Source organism: Mytilus californianus, unplaced genomic scaffold, assembly GCF_021869535.1.
Source record: "Mytilus californianus isolate M0D057914Y unplaced genomic scaffold, xbMytCali1.0.p SCAF_4, whole genome shotgun sequence".
Taxonomy (NCBI): domain Eukaryota; kingdom Metazoa; phylum Mollusca; class Bivalvia; order Mytilida; family Mytilidae; genus Mytilus; species Mytilus californianus.
This window is the reverse complement of record NW_026262690.1, coordinates 94,163,995-94,180,694: the sequence shown is the minus strand read 5'-3', so window position 1 is coordinate 94,180,694 and position 16,700 is coordinate 94,163,995. Positions and strand designations below refer to the sequence as shown.

The 16,700-nt window shown below is 34.2% G+C and overlaps 4 protein-coding genes across 8 annotated transcripts in view; 1 reads left to right on the top strand and 3 right to left on the bottom strand.

Annotated features, from left to right (window-relative positions):
* Positions 1-714, bottom strand: part of LOC127698874 (uncharacterized) — a 101,630-nt gene extending 100,916 nt beyond the window's left edge. For all 5 annotated transcript variants that reach the window (XR_007980973.1, XM_052202580.1, XM_052202584.1 and 2 more), the window contains exon 1: positions 660-714. The gene's annotated coding sequence lies outside the window, so the exon portion shown is untranslated. The remainder of the gene's footprint in view (positions 1-659) is intronic.
* Positions 1-16,700, top strand: part of LOC127698854 (aftiphilin-like) — a 538,231-nt gene that overhangs the window by 247,062 nt on the left and 274,469 nt on the right. The gene's annotated exons all lie outside the window — the stretch shown is intronic.
* Positions 6,538-13,987, bottom strand: LOC127698899 (uncharacterized). Its single transcript, XM_052202629.1, has 2 exons — positions 13,836-13,987; positions 6,538-7,559 (listed from the first exon to the last, which is right to left on the bottom strand). Exon 2 carries the CDS (start codon positions 7,548-7,550, stop codon positions 6,606-6,608), a length of 945 nt encoding a protein of 314 aa, XP_052058589.1. The 5' UTR covers positions 7,551-7,559; positions 13,836-13,987; the 3' UTR covers positions 6,538-6,605.
* LOC127737152 (uncharacterized) overlaps positions 15,574-16,700 on the bottom strand; it is a 1,902-nt gene continuing 775 nt past the window's right edge. Inside the window, exon 1 of the mRNA XM_052247685.1 lies at positions 15,574-16,700. This exon is cut by the window's right edge and continues 775 nt beyond it. Within this exon, the coding sequence (XP_052103645.1) occupies positions 16,372-16,700 (329 nt within the window). The 3' untranslated portion in view covers positions 15,574-16,371.

Genomic DNA, 16,700 nt, shown 5'->3' with positions numbered 1-16,700 from the left:
TTAATGCTAGTCCAAATAATTATGACTTCTTGAAAGGCTATTTTAATTTTTTTCTGTGAGGAAGGTGTCACAGAAAAAAAATTTAAAATAGCCTTTCAAGACATCAAAATTATTTGGACTAGGTTAATGCATACTTTTTACTTGTCCCACTCCTAACATTATTGTATTTTTGGGACACCCTTTTTCAAAATCCTGGATCCACATCTGTAATCAGCAACTGATAAATATATACTGATTTTAATCTTACTAATATCTGCATAAGAAGTTTTATTTATCTTGAGAATCAAAATGGCAAACACAGTAAAATAGATATATAGGATGCCTAGCCGTTTTGTCAACAACATTATCAGAAAATCAATGAATAATTTCGCATGCAAAATGCTTATTGTTTAAGAAATATGTAGTACGTTCTACACTTTAGGCCTAGTTGTTTTAAATTATTTTCTGACGTGAAAGTACATTTTAGCTCGATGTGGATGTTTATTACACTTTTACGTTTTGCAGATCATGGTATTCAACACCTTTACCATGTTTACATGTTTCACAACGTCTTTTCATGTTCAAACAAAAGAATTGAGAGAATGCCATTGATTTAAAATAACTATTAGAATGTATGTCAATTTAAGGTTATCGCAGTTTTCAATAAGTGTGCTTTTTACCTTAAAATTTCCTAAAATTTCTGTAAGTGACGTCAGCTAGCAACATCAAGCTTTCTGAATGGTCAAGGAAAGTGTCAGAGGAGTTTCGATTGTTATTTTAGAGTTAGTTCCCTTGAATGAAAAGTGCGCGTTTTTCAATATTATGAATTAGTTAGAAATAAGTTGATGTCGGTCGCCGCGTTGCGTAAATGTGTATATTTCTTTTCGAATTTCAAAAAGTAGTATTAGGCTAGCGATAGGCGTGTCTTAATGGCCTCAAACGGTCAGTGTCTGCAAATGACAGTCACATAAATTTATACAGCCCATCAAGGATTTTTGTATAGTAAGACTTACTATACAAATCCTTGAGTCCATGCACTTTGACTTTTCCACTGATATTGAGGTACTCTCAGGAGGTACTCGGGACAGAACAATTTTTTCAGCCCTCATCCTTTTTTTCCAAAATCCGTTATTTTTTTAAAATGTAGTTCCAATGATAAGGGGGCCGGGCCATGATCCCCCCACCCTAAATCCGCGGCCTCTGCACCGTGACACTTTTAGGGTAAAACTATAATGGGAATTAAAAAAAAAGAAAATGAAAGAGTACTCTTTCCCGGCAACTTCTAGACTATTAGACTAGAAATGTTTTGTTTTTGCTTTTCACTTTCAAAACGGTGCGCAATGGCCCCTCCCCTGACATGTATAGCCTTTTCAGTCTACTCCAGTGACGCCACTGGTCGAACTATCTGCATGTATATCCAGATCTATTCAGTTATTACATTCCGTGCTTTATTCCTCGTCGAATTACAACCATATTCACTATGAATGTAGTGGATTCAAAAAGACACCCGTCTATTACAAATTTGGAAAAAAAAATCACTTAATGCACCCTTCTTTCTCCTGATCTAACAATTATCATATGAAGCTTTTTTGAAGGGGCAAACCTGGTAACACCAGTAAAATTGGAAATATAGATTTTTGGTATAGACTTAAAACAAAGCTTTTTTTGTCGGCACGAACAAGTGCAAAATCATTCTAAATATAAGATGCTTCTTTTACCAGTTTTAATTTAGTGATATATATCGATTACTTTGGTATAGATGCGTCCATGATATAGCGATTGTCACAAAAAGTATTAAACTAGCCGGTACCATAGACATATAATACAATAGTATATGTCTCTGCCGGTACTGATGAAAAAGAAAATGTTTCTCAGTACCAAAGATAAAATATCCAGAGATCTTATTTAACTCAAATCAGTGTTATGGCACAATTCTGGTAGTTATCTTTAAACTTATATATCATTCTTTGTCTTAATTATCATTTTTTACATTTACACAGAAATTAAGTTATAGACTGAATTCGGTAATGACCTCCTAAACACACATAGACACGTACACCAACTCTCTTTCAAAGACGGAGACAAGACTATTTACTGGGCCAAAATCGTTAGCATAAATCAAAAATGCAAGTGCCTTTAAAAATCTACTATTTTGTATTAAACTTTCAGCTGCGAGTTTTTTTGTTAAAACGTTTTTTTTTTCTACACACTCCATGCCTCTACATTCCTATAAAAGACATAATTCGAGATATTAGGCTATCTGCAAAGTGCATCGACCGCCGACATCGTTGGTATCGTGGAAGCATGTCGAGCCGCCTTACCAGTGCGGGAGGTTGTGGTTTCGAATTCTCTGCATTTCCTCTAAGCAGGCAGCATGAAGGCTGAGCAAGAACAAACAGACTAGTCTCCTCGGAGTCATAATAATGTATCAGAGTAGGTTGATAAGTCTTCCTGCGGACTGGTACCCTGTGAACTAGCACAATGAATATCAGACGCGGCATGTCGGTCTAATACAAAAACAGAATTCACCATATCGTATTAACATTTTCTCGTTCTGATATGCATGTATTGTTTGCCACTGGACATTTTTCCATCCATCCAAGTGCATGAACGATTATGTATTAAGAAATTCGTTGATTTTGGTTATCATTCAAAAATAATTTTTCAGTAAACTTTATATAGAACTAGACAGAAGATGAGACTACGCAGTGATATTGAACATTCTTATCAGACAATGAACTTGAACTGGCTGTAGCACGGATTATTTAATCATATAACCAGACATCGTCGCCGATAGGCATTTACATTTTTTTTTAAATCATTTCACAAACACTGTCATGAAGGACAATCCATTTCAAATACAGTTCGTTCGGATTGAGTATTCGTTTTTGGTTAATTCGACAAGTTACGTTAAATTGTAATTGTTATCTAGTAAGTGGTCCGTGTAACGTTTTTAAATTCAGAATTGAGTGTTTGGGATTTTGATATTTTAGCTAAAAGGTAAAACATAACAAAAGTTAAAAACATCTTTCAGTTGTGGAACTTTTTTTATTCTAATTACCTAAACATTCAAAATTCCATTTTTTTAAATGTACACACGTTCAATACTGACAGACAACTCGTAAAACTGCAAGTTATGCAAACTAATAGTAATAAACCAGATTAAACCCGATTAAGTGACAAAACACACACACAAATTGGAAACATTGTTTAATTTTCGGCTCACGTTTGCAAGCACGCCACCAACTGTCCAAACGTAATTGATTAGTATGTCATAAATCTGTTCCAAGGTCCGCAAAGTTGTTTTTCACACATTTTTTGTTTTATAAAGATTATAAAACGTGACTTAGAATGAGTATGAAAACATATTCATATAGGAATATGGACGAAGACATGAGTGTCAGAGTTAGGCTGCATAAAAGGCTGTCTGGTTTAAATGATGTATTGGACAAAGAATTAATCTACAAAGTTAACAAAATAACCAAGGATCAGAGGAGAGCATTTTCTCAACTGAAAACAGATATGAAATTGTTAAAAAGAGAGCTGTCAAAGTGTTCATTAAATTCAGACAAAGAGTTAGACCTTTCTCAAAACAAAGGCTGGGATAAACCTTCTGCTGTGGTGTTGAAGGCCAGGATGATGCTTAAAACAAACCCTATACGGAAGAATAAATCTGAAGATAATAATAATAATAATCGGGAGAAAATACTACCAAAGAATGTGATACGCTTAGAAGATTTACCGAGAATAAGATACGAACTTAAACAAAAGCTTGATATTTCAAAAGATGAAAGAACGACTAACACACCTAAATCTGAGGAAAATAGAACCACGAATTCGACTCCGAAGTCCTGTGAACCTATGACTAATAATATGCCTTCATCAAATGATGAAGATTCCGACACCGTGTCTGATGAGTTAGTTTCTGAGATGTTCCCAAGTAGATTAATACAACGACGCAAGTCTCTTCCGATCATATCGACAACGCCAATCATATCGACAACACCAATCACATCGACAACACCGATCACATCGACAACACCAATCATATCGACAACACAAATGAAAAAAAGTAACTGCAAAACTTCTAGAAGAGGATCTATTCAATCAACACGGTTGGAATTACTAGCAATTGATAAATTGAAGCATAACAACACAGAAATCTTCCCTGAGTCTCGACTGGAGCGTCGGCGCGCTTCTATTCAACATGACATTGAGTATGTGCAATTGAAAGTTCCGTCTCAAACAGAGCGTCGCCGTCAATCGCTACCTAATATTATGGTCAAACCAAATAAGTGCTCTAGCAGAATAAATGGAGAATCAGACAGAAACGATTATCTTGAAGTGAAATTTAACAAATGTACAGTTCCATCAAACAGTGAGAGACGTGTTCTTATGAGGAAAAGCAGTGCGTTCCAAATTTACAAATATTTATCAGATGAAATCCCAAGCATGTCCAACCAAACATTAGCAGACATTCATAGACTGCGACAGACAATTGCTGATGAAAAAATATGAGCCGTTGATATCAACTGATTGGTGAATATAACAGGAAATAAGCAGGACCATCTCGATTCAATTATAGGGTCTTTTCTCGAAGAAATTTTGAACAAAGCCAACTATTCAGTAAATGATTACTTTCTTTTAGCCGTCATTGAGGTAAATGACTTGCAAAAATAGTCGACAATTTACATTAAAGAAGTTCAAAACAGTATTTAATTTGTTATTTTATTCTTAAGTAACTATAAAAAAAAGAAGTAATGGTATGATTGCCAATGAGACAAGTAACCAAACTGACACAGAAAGAGGACATAGAAAACTACATGTCACCGTACGGTAGTTTTACCATATTTCTGCAGTCAGGAACCTCGTTAGCTGTCGTCTGACGTCATCATATCTCAATGTTTTATTTCTGAAGTCAGGAACCTCGTTAGCTGTCGTCTGGCGTCATCATATCTCAATGTTTTATTTCTGCAGTCAGGAACCTCGTTAGCTGTCGTCTGACGTCATCATATCTCAATGTTTTATTTCTGAAGTCAGGAACCTCAATAGCTTAATGGGGATCTGGTGTTAATGGCAGATATTTATAAATCTATTTTTAAACCCAATTTTCTAGAGTAGGGCAGATTTTGAGCATTACAGAGGGACTACAGACACTTGTCTTTTGTAGATGTCTGTTGATTATTTTTTTATTCGTTGTTTTGTTATCTTATTGGTGTACATTTATCCCACATTTCACCATATTCATATTTAAAAACATATCTTATAAGTTATGAAGTGATATTTATCCTTTATTAAAAGAATCATACGTAAAAGTTTCTGACAAATATCATTTCGAATATATGCTTATCGTTGATATTATTACCTCACTAAATGTTTTATTTGAATTGATTTTTACTTTATAGTTATTGAATTCAACATTGATCTACAAGGAAGGTGTACGTCTACAGGTCATTGGTGAATGCATTTCCTTCAAAAAGTATCACAATTACTTTAATATGCTCGATTTTCATTGAGTTCACATCTTCCAATCAAGAGTAATGACCCTTGATGTCTCTTGTATTTAGATGTCAATTCATATTGGCGAGGGATGTCTGTGATCACAAGATAAACTTCTTCCAGTTTATTACTTATACATTACAACATAAGTATATTTAAGTTAGAGTCTCGGTTAGATTATTACTTTTCTATAAAACAATAAGGAGATGTGGTATGATTGCTAATGAGACAGCTATCCACCAGAGACAAAAGAAAGAGGGTGTAAACAAACAATATAATACTAGTAGATTACCGTACGACCTTCTACAATGATCAAAACCCATGCATATCGTATTGTAAGATATAAAAGGACACGACATGGCAAAATGTGAAACAATTCAAAAGAGAAAATGTTAAAAAAAACAATAAACGGACAGCAAATACGACCACTAAATTACAGATTTCTGACATAGTCATATAAATAATGTAACAGGGTTAAGATTTAACCATAAGAACTACGCTTCCGCTAGGGTTAAACACATTTGTGAGCGCTCAACCCTCCGCATAGCCTTGGGTTGGACAGTGTTGTATCAAGCTGTTTAATCATTTAGTTAAAAATCTTTACTTGTAAAAAAGCTGTGTTTTTGTTTTGGTCGTCTATATTTACCATTGTTATTGAGTAAAGACCAGTTTTAAGTGTTTAATATTTGTACCTTTTGTAAGTAAAAAGGCAGTGTATTGAGTATCGACCTAAACTTATTTAATCCTAGCACACGTGAATGCCCTTGTCCCAAGTCAGAAACCTCGTCAGCGGTTTTATTGTTTATTTCTTGCGGATTTTGTTCAATTAATGAATATGGTGTTGACGGCAGACTTTTGGTCGTCTTTGTTGGGTTTTAATTGACCATATCTATCCTCGAGACCATTTAGAGTTTGACAAAGTCACATGTCAACCTCTATCTAGGATATTTTTTTTGGTAATCATGAGCCTATGATGGCTTCGAAAAATGTAACGATGAGAAATAAATTATGGCTTGATCGCATCACCAGACTGTTGGTTGACTTCTGAATACATGCGATAAATTTAAAATATTTATATCTATAATCATTTTTTATTATTATGATTTCATTGTATCTTGGAATTGTTACTAATAGATATCGGGTTCGTAAATCTGCTTTTTAAGTCTTGTTAAAGATTGGACTTCCCGATGAATAGTATTGCTTCGTTGTAAGATCATACTAATTTCTCTTTGCCGCTTATGCATATCATCTTGTATTTCCGCCAGTTCAAAATGTCGAATTGGTACATAATTTAATCTCTTGTCAGATTCTTCGTCTGCCATTGGAGAATCAGTTTTAATAAAAGCCCATTTATATTTTGCTCCATGATTTTTCATAAATTCGTTATATCTGTGATGTGCTGGAGCAAAATTTCTATTTGACCGGTTTTCGGGCCTTGGTAAAATATCTCGAAGTCGTTTTTTCAAGGGTTCGTCCTTATCCCATAATTTTATTAATTCCTTAAACTTTTCAGCCCAAAACTCTGCTTGCTTTAAAGGAAAATCCGGTTGCTTAACATCTATCTTTTTAGGTTTAATGAATGCATATGGGGGCGATTGATATGTCGGCTGCCGTCTTTGTAATCGACTAGGTCTTGCACCTTCAATCTGTATTCCACCAGATATACTTTGAACTATTTTTATTTTCTGGAAAGCATTTCCCCATGCATTTTTTCCTTTAGATGTTTTCGGACGTTTTGAATCGTTTGGATGACGTTCCTCATGTACAGTTTGTGGTCTAGCAGGAATAGTTGGCTTGGGCTGGTTAGTCGGAGACACCTTTCCGGGTGCAGTTACGGGTCGGATATCAATTCGCATGGTTGGTAGGTTACCAGCATGTATTATTTTGGTATCACCCCCCTCATCACTTTGTGCTATTTTTTTCTCTCGTTCCTTTTCAGCATGTAGCATTGTATGGTGGTTGTACATTGTTTCTCCAGCCTCTTTGGATAATTGGTTTTGTATTTTTTGCGGACATTCTATTTTTTTAGTCAAATCCTCAATTTGACGTATGGGTTTGATTTTCGTTGTCATAATGACCCCCTGAAATGAAAAACAAAATAATGACTTGAAGATTACTTTTAAATGAATAGTTACATGTATGCAAGCCAACTCGATATCATTTCCTAAGCGGGATCAGGAATGAATTGTGAATGAAGCATTATCCATCCTAATTTTTTGGCAATTGTTGTATTTTTCATGTTTTATGGAATTACAGACATTACCGTTTTTGTCAATTTTTGTGAATACATTAACGCACTTTAATGCTCTTAAAGAACTCACTTTTTCCACACTTGATACTCAGTTACAATTTTAAAACTCTTCATATTGTATAGACATCTGCCTAATGTTAAAGACTACTATTACATATGACTTACGTTCTTGCATGGTGTCGATGTGTTGATGTCTCACTGACGTATTATTCACATCCTATATGAAGGATTTTGAAAGGGGCGACATTAAGGGTGGGACATGTAAAAGTCTATGCAATAACCTCATGTATACGGTCCAATAAGGGGGACCCCGGCCCCTATCCACACCCCTAAATCCGCTCCCCTATTATCTATTCTTATTTGATTGAGTTTTGATACTTTAAATATCATGCTTTTTGTTTAAAAATGGATTCTGAAACATGGAGACGCATAACGTCTGTCAACAGTCCATAAGTTGTAAAAGAGAGCCGAAAGATACCAAAGGGACATTCAAACTAATAAGTCGAAAACAAACTGACAAATCAATAGCAAACAACGACAAACGAAAAAAAGACAAACAACAGCAAGCTAAACACAACATATTAGGGGGAATATTGACGCCTTCAAACATGTTTAATTCCATCACATTCTGTATGGGCTTGTCCAAAGTCAGGAGCCTGTTATTCAGTGGTAGTCGTTTGTTGTCATATTTTGTTTTCATTTATTGTTTTTTCGTTTGTTCTTATGTTATGCCGTTACGCCACCTAGGATAGGGGAGGGTTGGCGCATTTAAATATGTTTAACCCTGTCACATTCTTTATTTGCCTGTCAGGAGCCTATAGTTCAGTGGTAGTCGTTGGTTCATGACTGTCATATTTGATTCTCGTAAAAAAAAAAGAATATAAATTAGGCAGTTAGTTTCCTTGAATTGTTTCATATTTTATATGTCGGGGCTTTTTTTATAGCCGACTATACTGTATGGGTGTTTCTCATTGTTGAAGGACGTACAATTGCCTATATAAATGCTTACATCCACTACATTTTAACTTTGGTCGATAGTTGTCTCATTGGCAATCACATACCACACACCTTATTTTTATTTAGAAAACTAAAGACTGGAGGTAAAAATGTTAAAACCTTGTATGTTTTACATGTGTCGTTACTCCTATTGGTAGAGCATATATACATATTGTGATATATGCAAGCATTAAATGCGACTATTCTGTTAACCTAAAGGACAAATGGCAGATAGAGAGTATCCTAGTAATTTTTACAACCAATGTGTTATATCAAACGACCAAATAAAATGTATGTTTCACAATTTGGGTAAAAGGACATTAAAGCTTAAATTTGTATTTTATTTCTAAACTTTCTCCTTTGGAATGATACATTATTTTTGAATATTTATTCTTAAAAGAAGAAAGAAAAAGAAATAGGACATCTGATTTGATGATCTAGTATAGCTAAAAAGAACAAAATGTTATGCAAGTGCTAAATTGTTGAATTTGGATTACTATCCGTATACAATAATTAAGGGGTTTGTTATACTACCATTTGTGCCACTCATGTGTGGATTTTATTTAGAACACTTGTCACCCTGACATGATTATTGACCAAACAAGTAAAATCGGTTGTTGTCAAGGGAGCAGTACAAGGAACCATTTGATTGTTGAAAAAGGGAGAAAGTTGAGAGATCAGTGATCCTGAGAACAAGCCTGCATGGTAACAATTTAAGTTTTGAATGGTTACTGATTTCAACAAATAAACATCTTTATTTACAAGAATTGCCTCTCTGTTTTACAACAGGAGCTAAAAGTCACCAGACACAGCAGAAAAGTTAGTACCACAAATGCACTAAACTTTGACAGAAATTGTAAGAATGTCTTCATACATGTCACTTTCAGAAGTTTTTTGCACAGACCAATTGAATCTGAGACTACTATTGTTATAGTAGTTTCATTTTGAATATAAAGTAGATTTTGATAATAAGTCAACGAGGCAGCAAATGACAAACACAGCATAAAAAACACAACCATACACAATGTAAGTACACAACTAATAGCCGCATGCACAGATAGTATCCATTAGTACACCGGAAGTCTGTGTTGATATCATTATCAACTTAACAAAATTTTACAAATAACGTACTTGTCAAATTTTGTTTATTAATTTAAAGTATCGGTTGAGTATTGTTGGGTGGTAATTCAACCGACTTTGGATGAACCAGTGGGTTCGAACTGTGCACTACTAATAGCCGATTTGTTTTGCACTCTTATAAACAAGGAATTTAAAAAAAGTAGTCTTTAAATCTTCACATTCAGGTGTTGTATATATTTGCCTCAAGAGTATTTTGATGTTCTTTTTCCAAGTCAAGTACCAAAGTTAAAGTTGTAATATTTTACCTTACTGTTTGTCTTAATTGAGAGTTAGGGTTGATGGCAGAACTTTGATAGTCTGTGTTTTTATTCCAGTCACAACTTTTCTAGAGTCGTGACAATTAAGAGCGTAGCATGTTATTTAGATACTTGTCAAATATTTATTGTTTTTATGTCCTTTTTGATCATATAGCTCCTGGACTGTTTCGGTTCTTATACATTCTTGGCTTTCAAATATTCGACTTCGAGTGTTCCTGATGAAATAAATCCAGAAAATCGCTTCGGACTTATGCAATTTATATAAATTGATTTTTACAGCGGATGATTGTGAGGGCATTCCGGTGTATTGCTTCGCCTAGATTTCCATTACGTAACATTCGTTTTGGGTTTTTAACCGATCTATAAACATGATGAATACGTAGACATCATCAAGTGCAAACTAACATTCCTTATCGCTTGTTATAAATTTATTTCTTCAATGAATACTCATCAAATACTTTTCAAAGAAGATAAATTAATAATATTAAAATGTTTTGTTGTATGCATATACATATAAGTAAAAAATCATTAATTCTATGCACACGCATGCGGAAGAATATCTCAAGAACGTTTGCAATCTAAAGGAACGATAACTCTGCATGGCTGATTAAACATTTTTTGCGGGAAAATACGAATGCCTACTCAAATCCATTCTATTAGAAAAATCGAATTATTACAGAAGAGTGTCCACCATGCACTTGTACTGCACTATTATAAATATAGTAGAATAGAATGATATACAAATGCATGAAAATTATATCTACATGTAACTGTAATATACAAGTATTAATATAATATATAACAATAAACCAGAGTATACTGATTTGTATCACTACAATATAATAGTCATTACGGTGAGGTTGAATTCCCTGTCATTAATTTATCATCCACGCACGAACTTGTCCAAGAAAAAAATTATATCTGTACGTTAACCTCACTTCGGGTATAGAGATGTGATTTTTTTTCTGAGACAAGTGCTTGTCGGACCATTCAGAAGATCATGCGGTCATCCGATGTTCAGTACTTCAGTATTTTGATTTCGATTGTTTATCAGTTTTGGAAGACCATATGTTGACCTTATTTCTTTGTATATTTTGTGTCGTTTAGTAATAATTTAATGTTTATCACACATCTCCTTTTATTCATATTAAACTCCAGTTTAAACCCGCCACATAATCACGTGTCTGTCCTAAACTGGTCCGCCATTCCATCTAAAGCTTCTCTCCGAAGGTTAGTGTAGCGATAAGTGAACACAACAGGGGTCCAGTTTAGTGTCTGTCCTAAACCTCGTCAGGGTTTGTCTTATGTCATCATTCATTATCCAAGTTGTGGCCATATTGATCCGTCCAAAGGCTTTGAAGTAATAAGTTCATGAACATCACTAGCGAACAAAGGCTTTGAAGTAATAAGTTCATGAACATCACTAGCGAACAAAGGCTTTGAAGTAATAAGTTCATGAACATCACTAGCGAACAAAGGCTTTGAAGTAATAAGTTCATGAACATCACTAGCGAACAAAGGCTTTGAAGTAATAAGTTCATGAACATCACTAGCGAACAAAGGCTTTGAAGTAATAAGTTCATGAACATCACTAGCGAACAAAGGCTTTGGAAAAATTTAGAGACTGATTATCACTTCTTTTTTCGATTCTGATATTAATTTATCAATACGTTCTGATATATGTTTATATTATCTAAGAGAGAATGTGTAAATATTTTTTAAAAGATCTTAATTCAATAAATAAACTAAATAGTTCACATTCTGAGCCCCAACACTGAACCTGCTTGTTAAATTGGAGACTTCGTTGAAACGTCTTATAGAAAAGTAGGTGTCGACTCCCTATCAGACAATACAATCATGTCTGATGATACACAAAAAAAATAATGTGCACAATATTTCTGTATATATAATGGTTAAATGTTTATTTGGCATATTCTTGTATGTGTATGTATATTATTTGTTAATGGTTGATTCTCATGTGTGCTAATTGGCAATACAAATTATATTATCTCAATTCATCGTCGGGGTGTTTGTTTTATTAGTGAAATTAGAAAACTTAGAATAGAAAAGCAGTACAATTTCAATAAGTTCTGTTTCATCTTATGAAAATGTTCTTTAATCCAATACAAAGATTTTTCGGACGATCGACTTGTTGTCATGAATTTATTTTGAAATTGTATAGAGAGGTGAGGGATATACAAATCATAATTCGAAAACAAAATGACAACGCCATGTGGCAAAAACGAAATATGATAAAAAGATAAACAAAAGTACACAAAACACAACAGAAAACTAAAGACTTAGCAACACGAATCTCATCAAAAACCGGATAATGATCTCAGGTGTCCCAGAAGGGTAAGTATATCCTATTCCACATGTGGCACCCAGGAAAAAGATAAGTTTTATAACTAATGGGATTATCTTCTTGAAATAAAATTGATTTATTTATTGATTTAAAAAAAGATGACGGGATTGTGGTTACGACAGTTGTAACACACCAGGCGTCATCTGTGAAACAGATATTCCATAACAGTCAACCAATTCGTAGTGGCGTCCGTAAAATGTTCGAAGGGATGATTTCAACTTCACCACCTGGAACTCTTGGTTTAATAAATTTCTTGTTAGTTGCAACCCCATATCAAGGAAATCATACTGTGGATTATCGTATCAACCGGGAGATATTTACTCCGTATGTAGGCGTTGCTGGAATATTGCTGCATAGAAATGGAAAGTTCACAATTGGGAAACTGAAATCATCTCTTTTGTCGTAAAGTTTTGTTCCCAACCGACCCTTATTGTCAATTTCTAGATGTAAGTCAAATTACCGGTATGAGGCAGACTTGGATGTATATGTGATGTCCTTTATTTCAAGTTCAATGGGATAGATGCGTTCAACATAGTCACCAAGCTTTGAATTGTTTAGTGAGAGGACGTCATTTATATAGCGGAACATGAAGTTAAGGGATAATGCTAGCTTCTTTTCATTCTTCCTAAAGGTCTCCTGTATGAAGTCAGCATTCATATCAATAAAGGAACAAGTCAGCAAGAAGAGTACAGTTTGTTCCAATGGGAATGCCAATTGTTTGTTGAAAAACACGTCCTCCAAACAAAACAAATATGTGGTCAATGAAGAAATTAAACATCTTGATAATGTCAGTTTACGAGAATTTTTTTTCTTAGAATCAGAGTGATTTTGAATCGATATGAATATGAGTGGAGACCAGAACTTATTTAATAATAGATCAAACCGTTATCTTTTCAATTTTTTTCAAACTATTTAAAAATATATTACAGGATATTTTGGGTATACGTACGTCAATGAGAGTCAGACAAAAATGTGATGTACGCGCTTAGCTTTTTTTTCATGAAGGTGTTGAAGTACAACTTTATCCTCAGATCAGAAAAAAACTACAACAGTCTCGTGTTTTTCAAACAATCTTGTTTTGTATCTAACAATCTTTTGAGTGCTTCTTACCCAACTTGTTAACAGTCTGATGTCAGCTGTAGACGCCCGTTTTGATTAAATTCGGAAAGGTATTTGTGGATAGAAATATTATTGTATCATATATATTTGTAGTGTTTTGGTAATGAATCATGTTAAAACAGTTTGAAACAACTAAACATGATATCCATTTCATCGAGGCTAGTTATAGTGCAACCAAATCTATTAAATTGATATGACATATGGCAGACATTTTTCTTTTGAAACTTACCTTTATTTTTCCTCCACAAAACTTGATTTTTCCTTTCCCTTTTGACCTAGGTAACCATTATAATTTTTTCTAGTTATTAAAATTTCAATTTTACGAATCGTGTAACATTATACAAAAACATTTAGTGTTTTCAATTCAGTGAATAATTTAAAACAATTGTATCTAGTATCTTGAGTGTCACTTTAATTTGCGACCATTTAACCCTATTCAAAGCATAATAATGCACATATACGACCTTAAGCTAACCGAGGCGTGTGTAAATGCATATAAATCCGTCCATGCATTTGACTGGAGAAAGTAACGAATGTGCAATATCTTTACATTAATAGAATTGTTACTTGGTTACGACAGTCATTGTTTGTTCGACATTGCTTACGTTGCTTGCTTGGTAAATCGTAGGTTAAAGCAGAGGCGGATTTAGGGGGCCCAGGGGGCCCGGCCCCGTTTTTTGTGGGGAAAATTTGGTTGATTATTTAGGGAATCACCGAAGCATGACTGGAGCGGCCCCCTCTTATGCAGTCAGTGCCTTCCCCCTTTTATGAAAATTTCTGGATCCGCCACTGAAAAGTAGAAACATTGCTTCGTTCTAAGACTTGGGGTTAGTGTATGTCCTCGTAAAGGTCATGTTGTTTCTGTAAGAATAGTGATTTAGATTGATACTACAGACTTTTGTGGTTTTGTTTAGTGAACCACGTCTCCCAGTGTGAGGCTACTGAAACGACGTTATGTTACATATATACATATAGTTGGCTATGGTTTTATTCAACATTTTACCTCGTCTAACTTCATTTATAAAATTACAGTAAATTACATTTTTCAAGTTAAAACATTTTCAAAACCCTTCAAGGCAACAATAAAAACCAACAAACTTTCCATTAACGTAAGTAAACCAACGTAAAGTTCTAAACAAATTTGCGCACCGTAACGTAGCTAAATAAACATGAAACTGAACCAAACAAAAACAAATTGATCGTTTTAAGGATGTACTTAGGTCAGATTTAGGAACTTTGTTAGATGTTCGGACTCCTTGGTTTTTTCCCTACGATACAGGATAAATTATTTTGCCCCATAACACCCATTTTCCTTTTCATGCAAGACTCCAATAGCTCATTAAAGGTCATGTCCAAAATTTAAGCAGATTCTAGATTTCGTATCTCTCGATTTGAGACCTAAATAATACAAATGCAAATATAAGGTAAAAGTCCGAGTCAGTCTTTTCCCGCTATTTTAAAAATAATAAGCATCTCGAAAAGAGCTCCATAACCTATCAACATATTTAGCTTATTTTGTTCCTTAACTAATGCTCTCCTGACTTAAAGTATCAAGTTTATTTTAGATTTTTAAAATTTCACCTGTGTACATCCTTAAACGAAACAAAAATTAAATTTTACTAAACGAAAACCTTAATCATAAGTAAGTACCTTGTCAGTTGACTATGTGAACTTTGAAAATAAACATGATAGTCATGGCTAATTCACGTGTCCAAATCTATCACAAGTGTCTCTCAGTGGCAACTTCAAGACAAGTTCTAATCTAATACGAAATGAAAATAAGAGAATCGTTATTAACATTTTGCACTATGTTCATTTACTAGTATTGTATATTAATTCATTGATTGGGCACCGTTTTATATAATAGATTATAGACTATTAAGGGCAGATTCGTTTTACTTTAAATAACTTAAGGTCTGTTCGACCAGGTTAAATTAAAGTCCAAAATAAGTAAAGTCAAGAAGATGTAGAGTAAAAATACCTGTTATTCTTTATATTTGGTTAATCTGTATTTTATTTGTTTTACAACTTCTTCCCCGAGTTTCTTAGAATCATTTTCATAACAGCGTGGACAACCGCAATACTTATGTTGGTAATAATACTGAATCATTTACCTTTAACTTGTTTGTCATCGGCTATCGATAACAGTGATTTTACGCTCACTCAGTCTGTCAGAGGCCTTCCAATGGGGATTTAAATAGAATAAAAAGAGTAAAGTACATGCAGACCCAGTGCACGAGAAGAGAAAAAGAAAGGTTAAGTATAATTATCCAACATTTAAATCAACACACAAGGTTTAGTCATCTGCTAGTTATTCGTATTATTTGATTTAGGCGTTTAGAACCTTTGGCGACCACACAGTTTAAATGTCTATAACACGTACGATGTGACAAGTGGGCGTTACAGACGAACATTCACCTAATCTGACCCAGTCAATTGATAACCTGAGCGCGCCAAGAAATGGTCTTGTCCACGCTGTTATGAAAATGATTCTAATTAAGTGTACATTATAAATGTCAGCACAGATAACTTGGCTGAATACCTCGACTAGGAAGTTGAAGCTGAATACATACACACAAATATTGTTTCATTGTTGTAGAATCCTCTCTGATAAACACCATATGTTCAATTGGTCCGAGTGTCAACGCGAGTCTTACTGAACCGGGTCCAAAGTAATAGCATCTGATACCAAGCATATCGATATATCTCATTGATAAACTTCTAAAACAATATGCTCAAGTATATGTTGGTCTGTATTTGATATCTCAAACTTTGACTTCAAACGTTGAATTCTTTTTCGAAAATTTTGATAAATTCATTACCGAACTTCTACCCTCCGAAGATAATTCTTTTGCATACTCCGCATACTTCTCGACTGAACGCTGTATTGTTCCGCTTTTCTTTATTATCATTTTTGTGTTTTTTAATCTTCTTGATACATCTCCGTGAATGCTTGCAAGTTCCTGTCTAGAAATAGAAAAGTTTTTACGACCTCCCGTGGTTACAGCGCTATGACCGGATGTTGCAGTCGATAGGTTCATCTGTGTCCTATATTTCGAGCCAAATCTCCGAACAAAGGCTTTCAGTCTTTTCT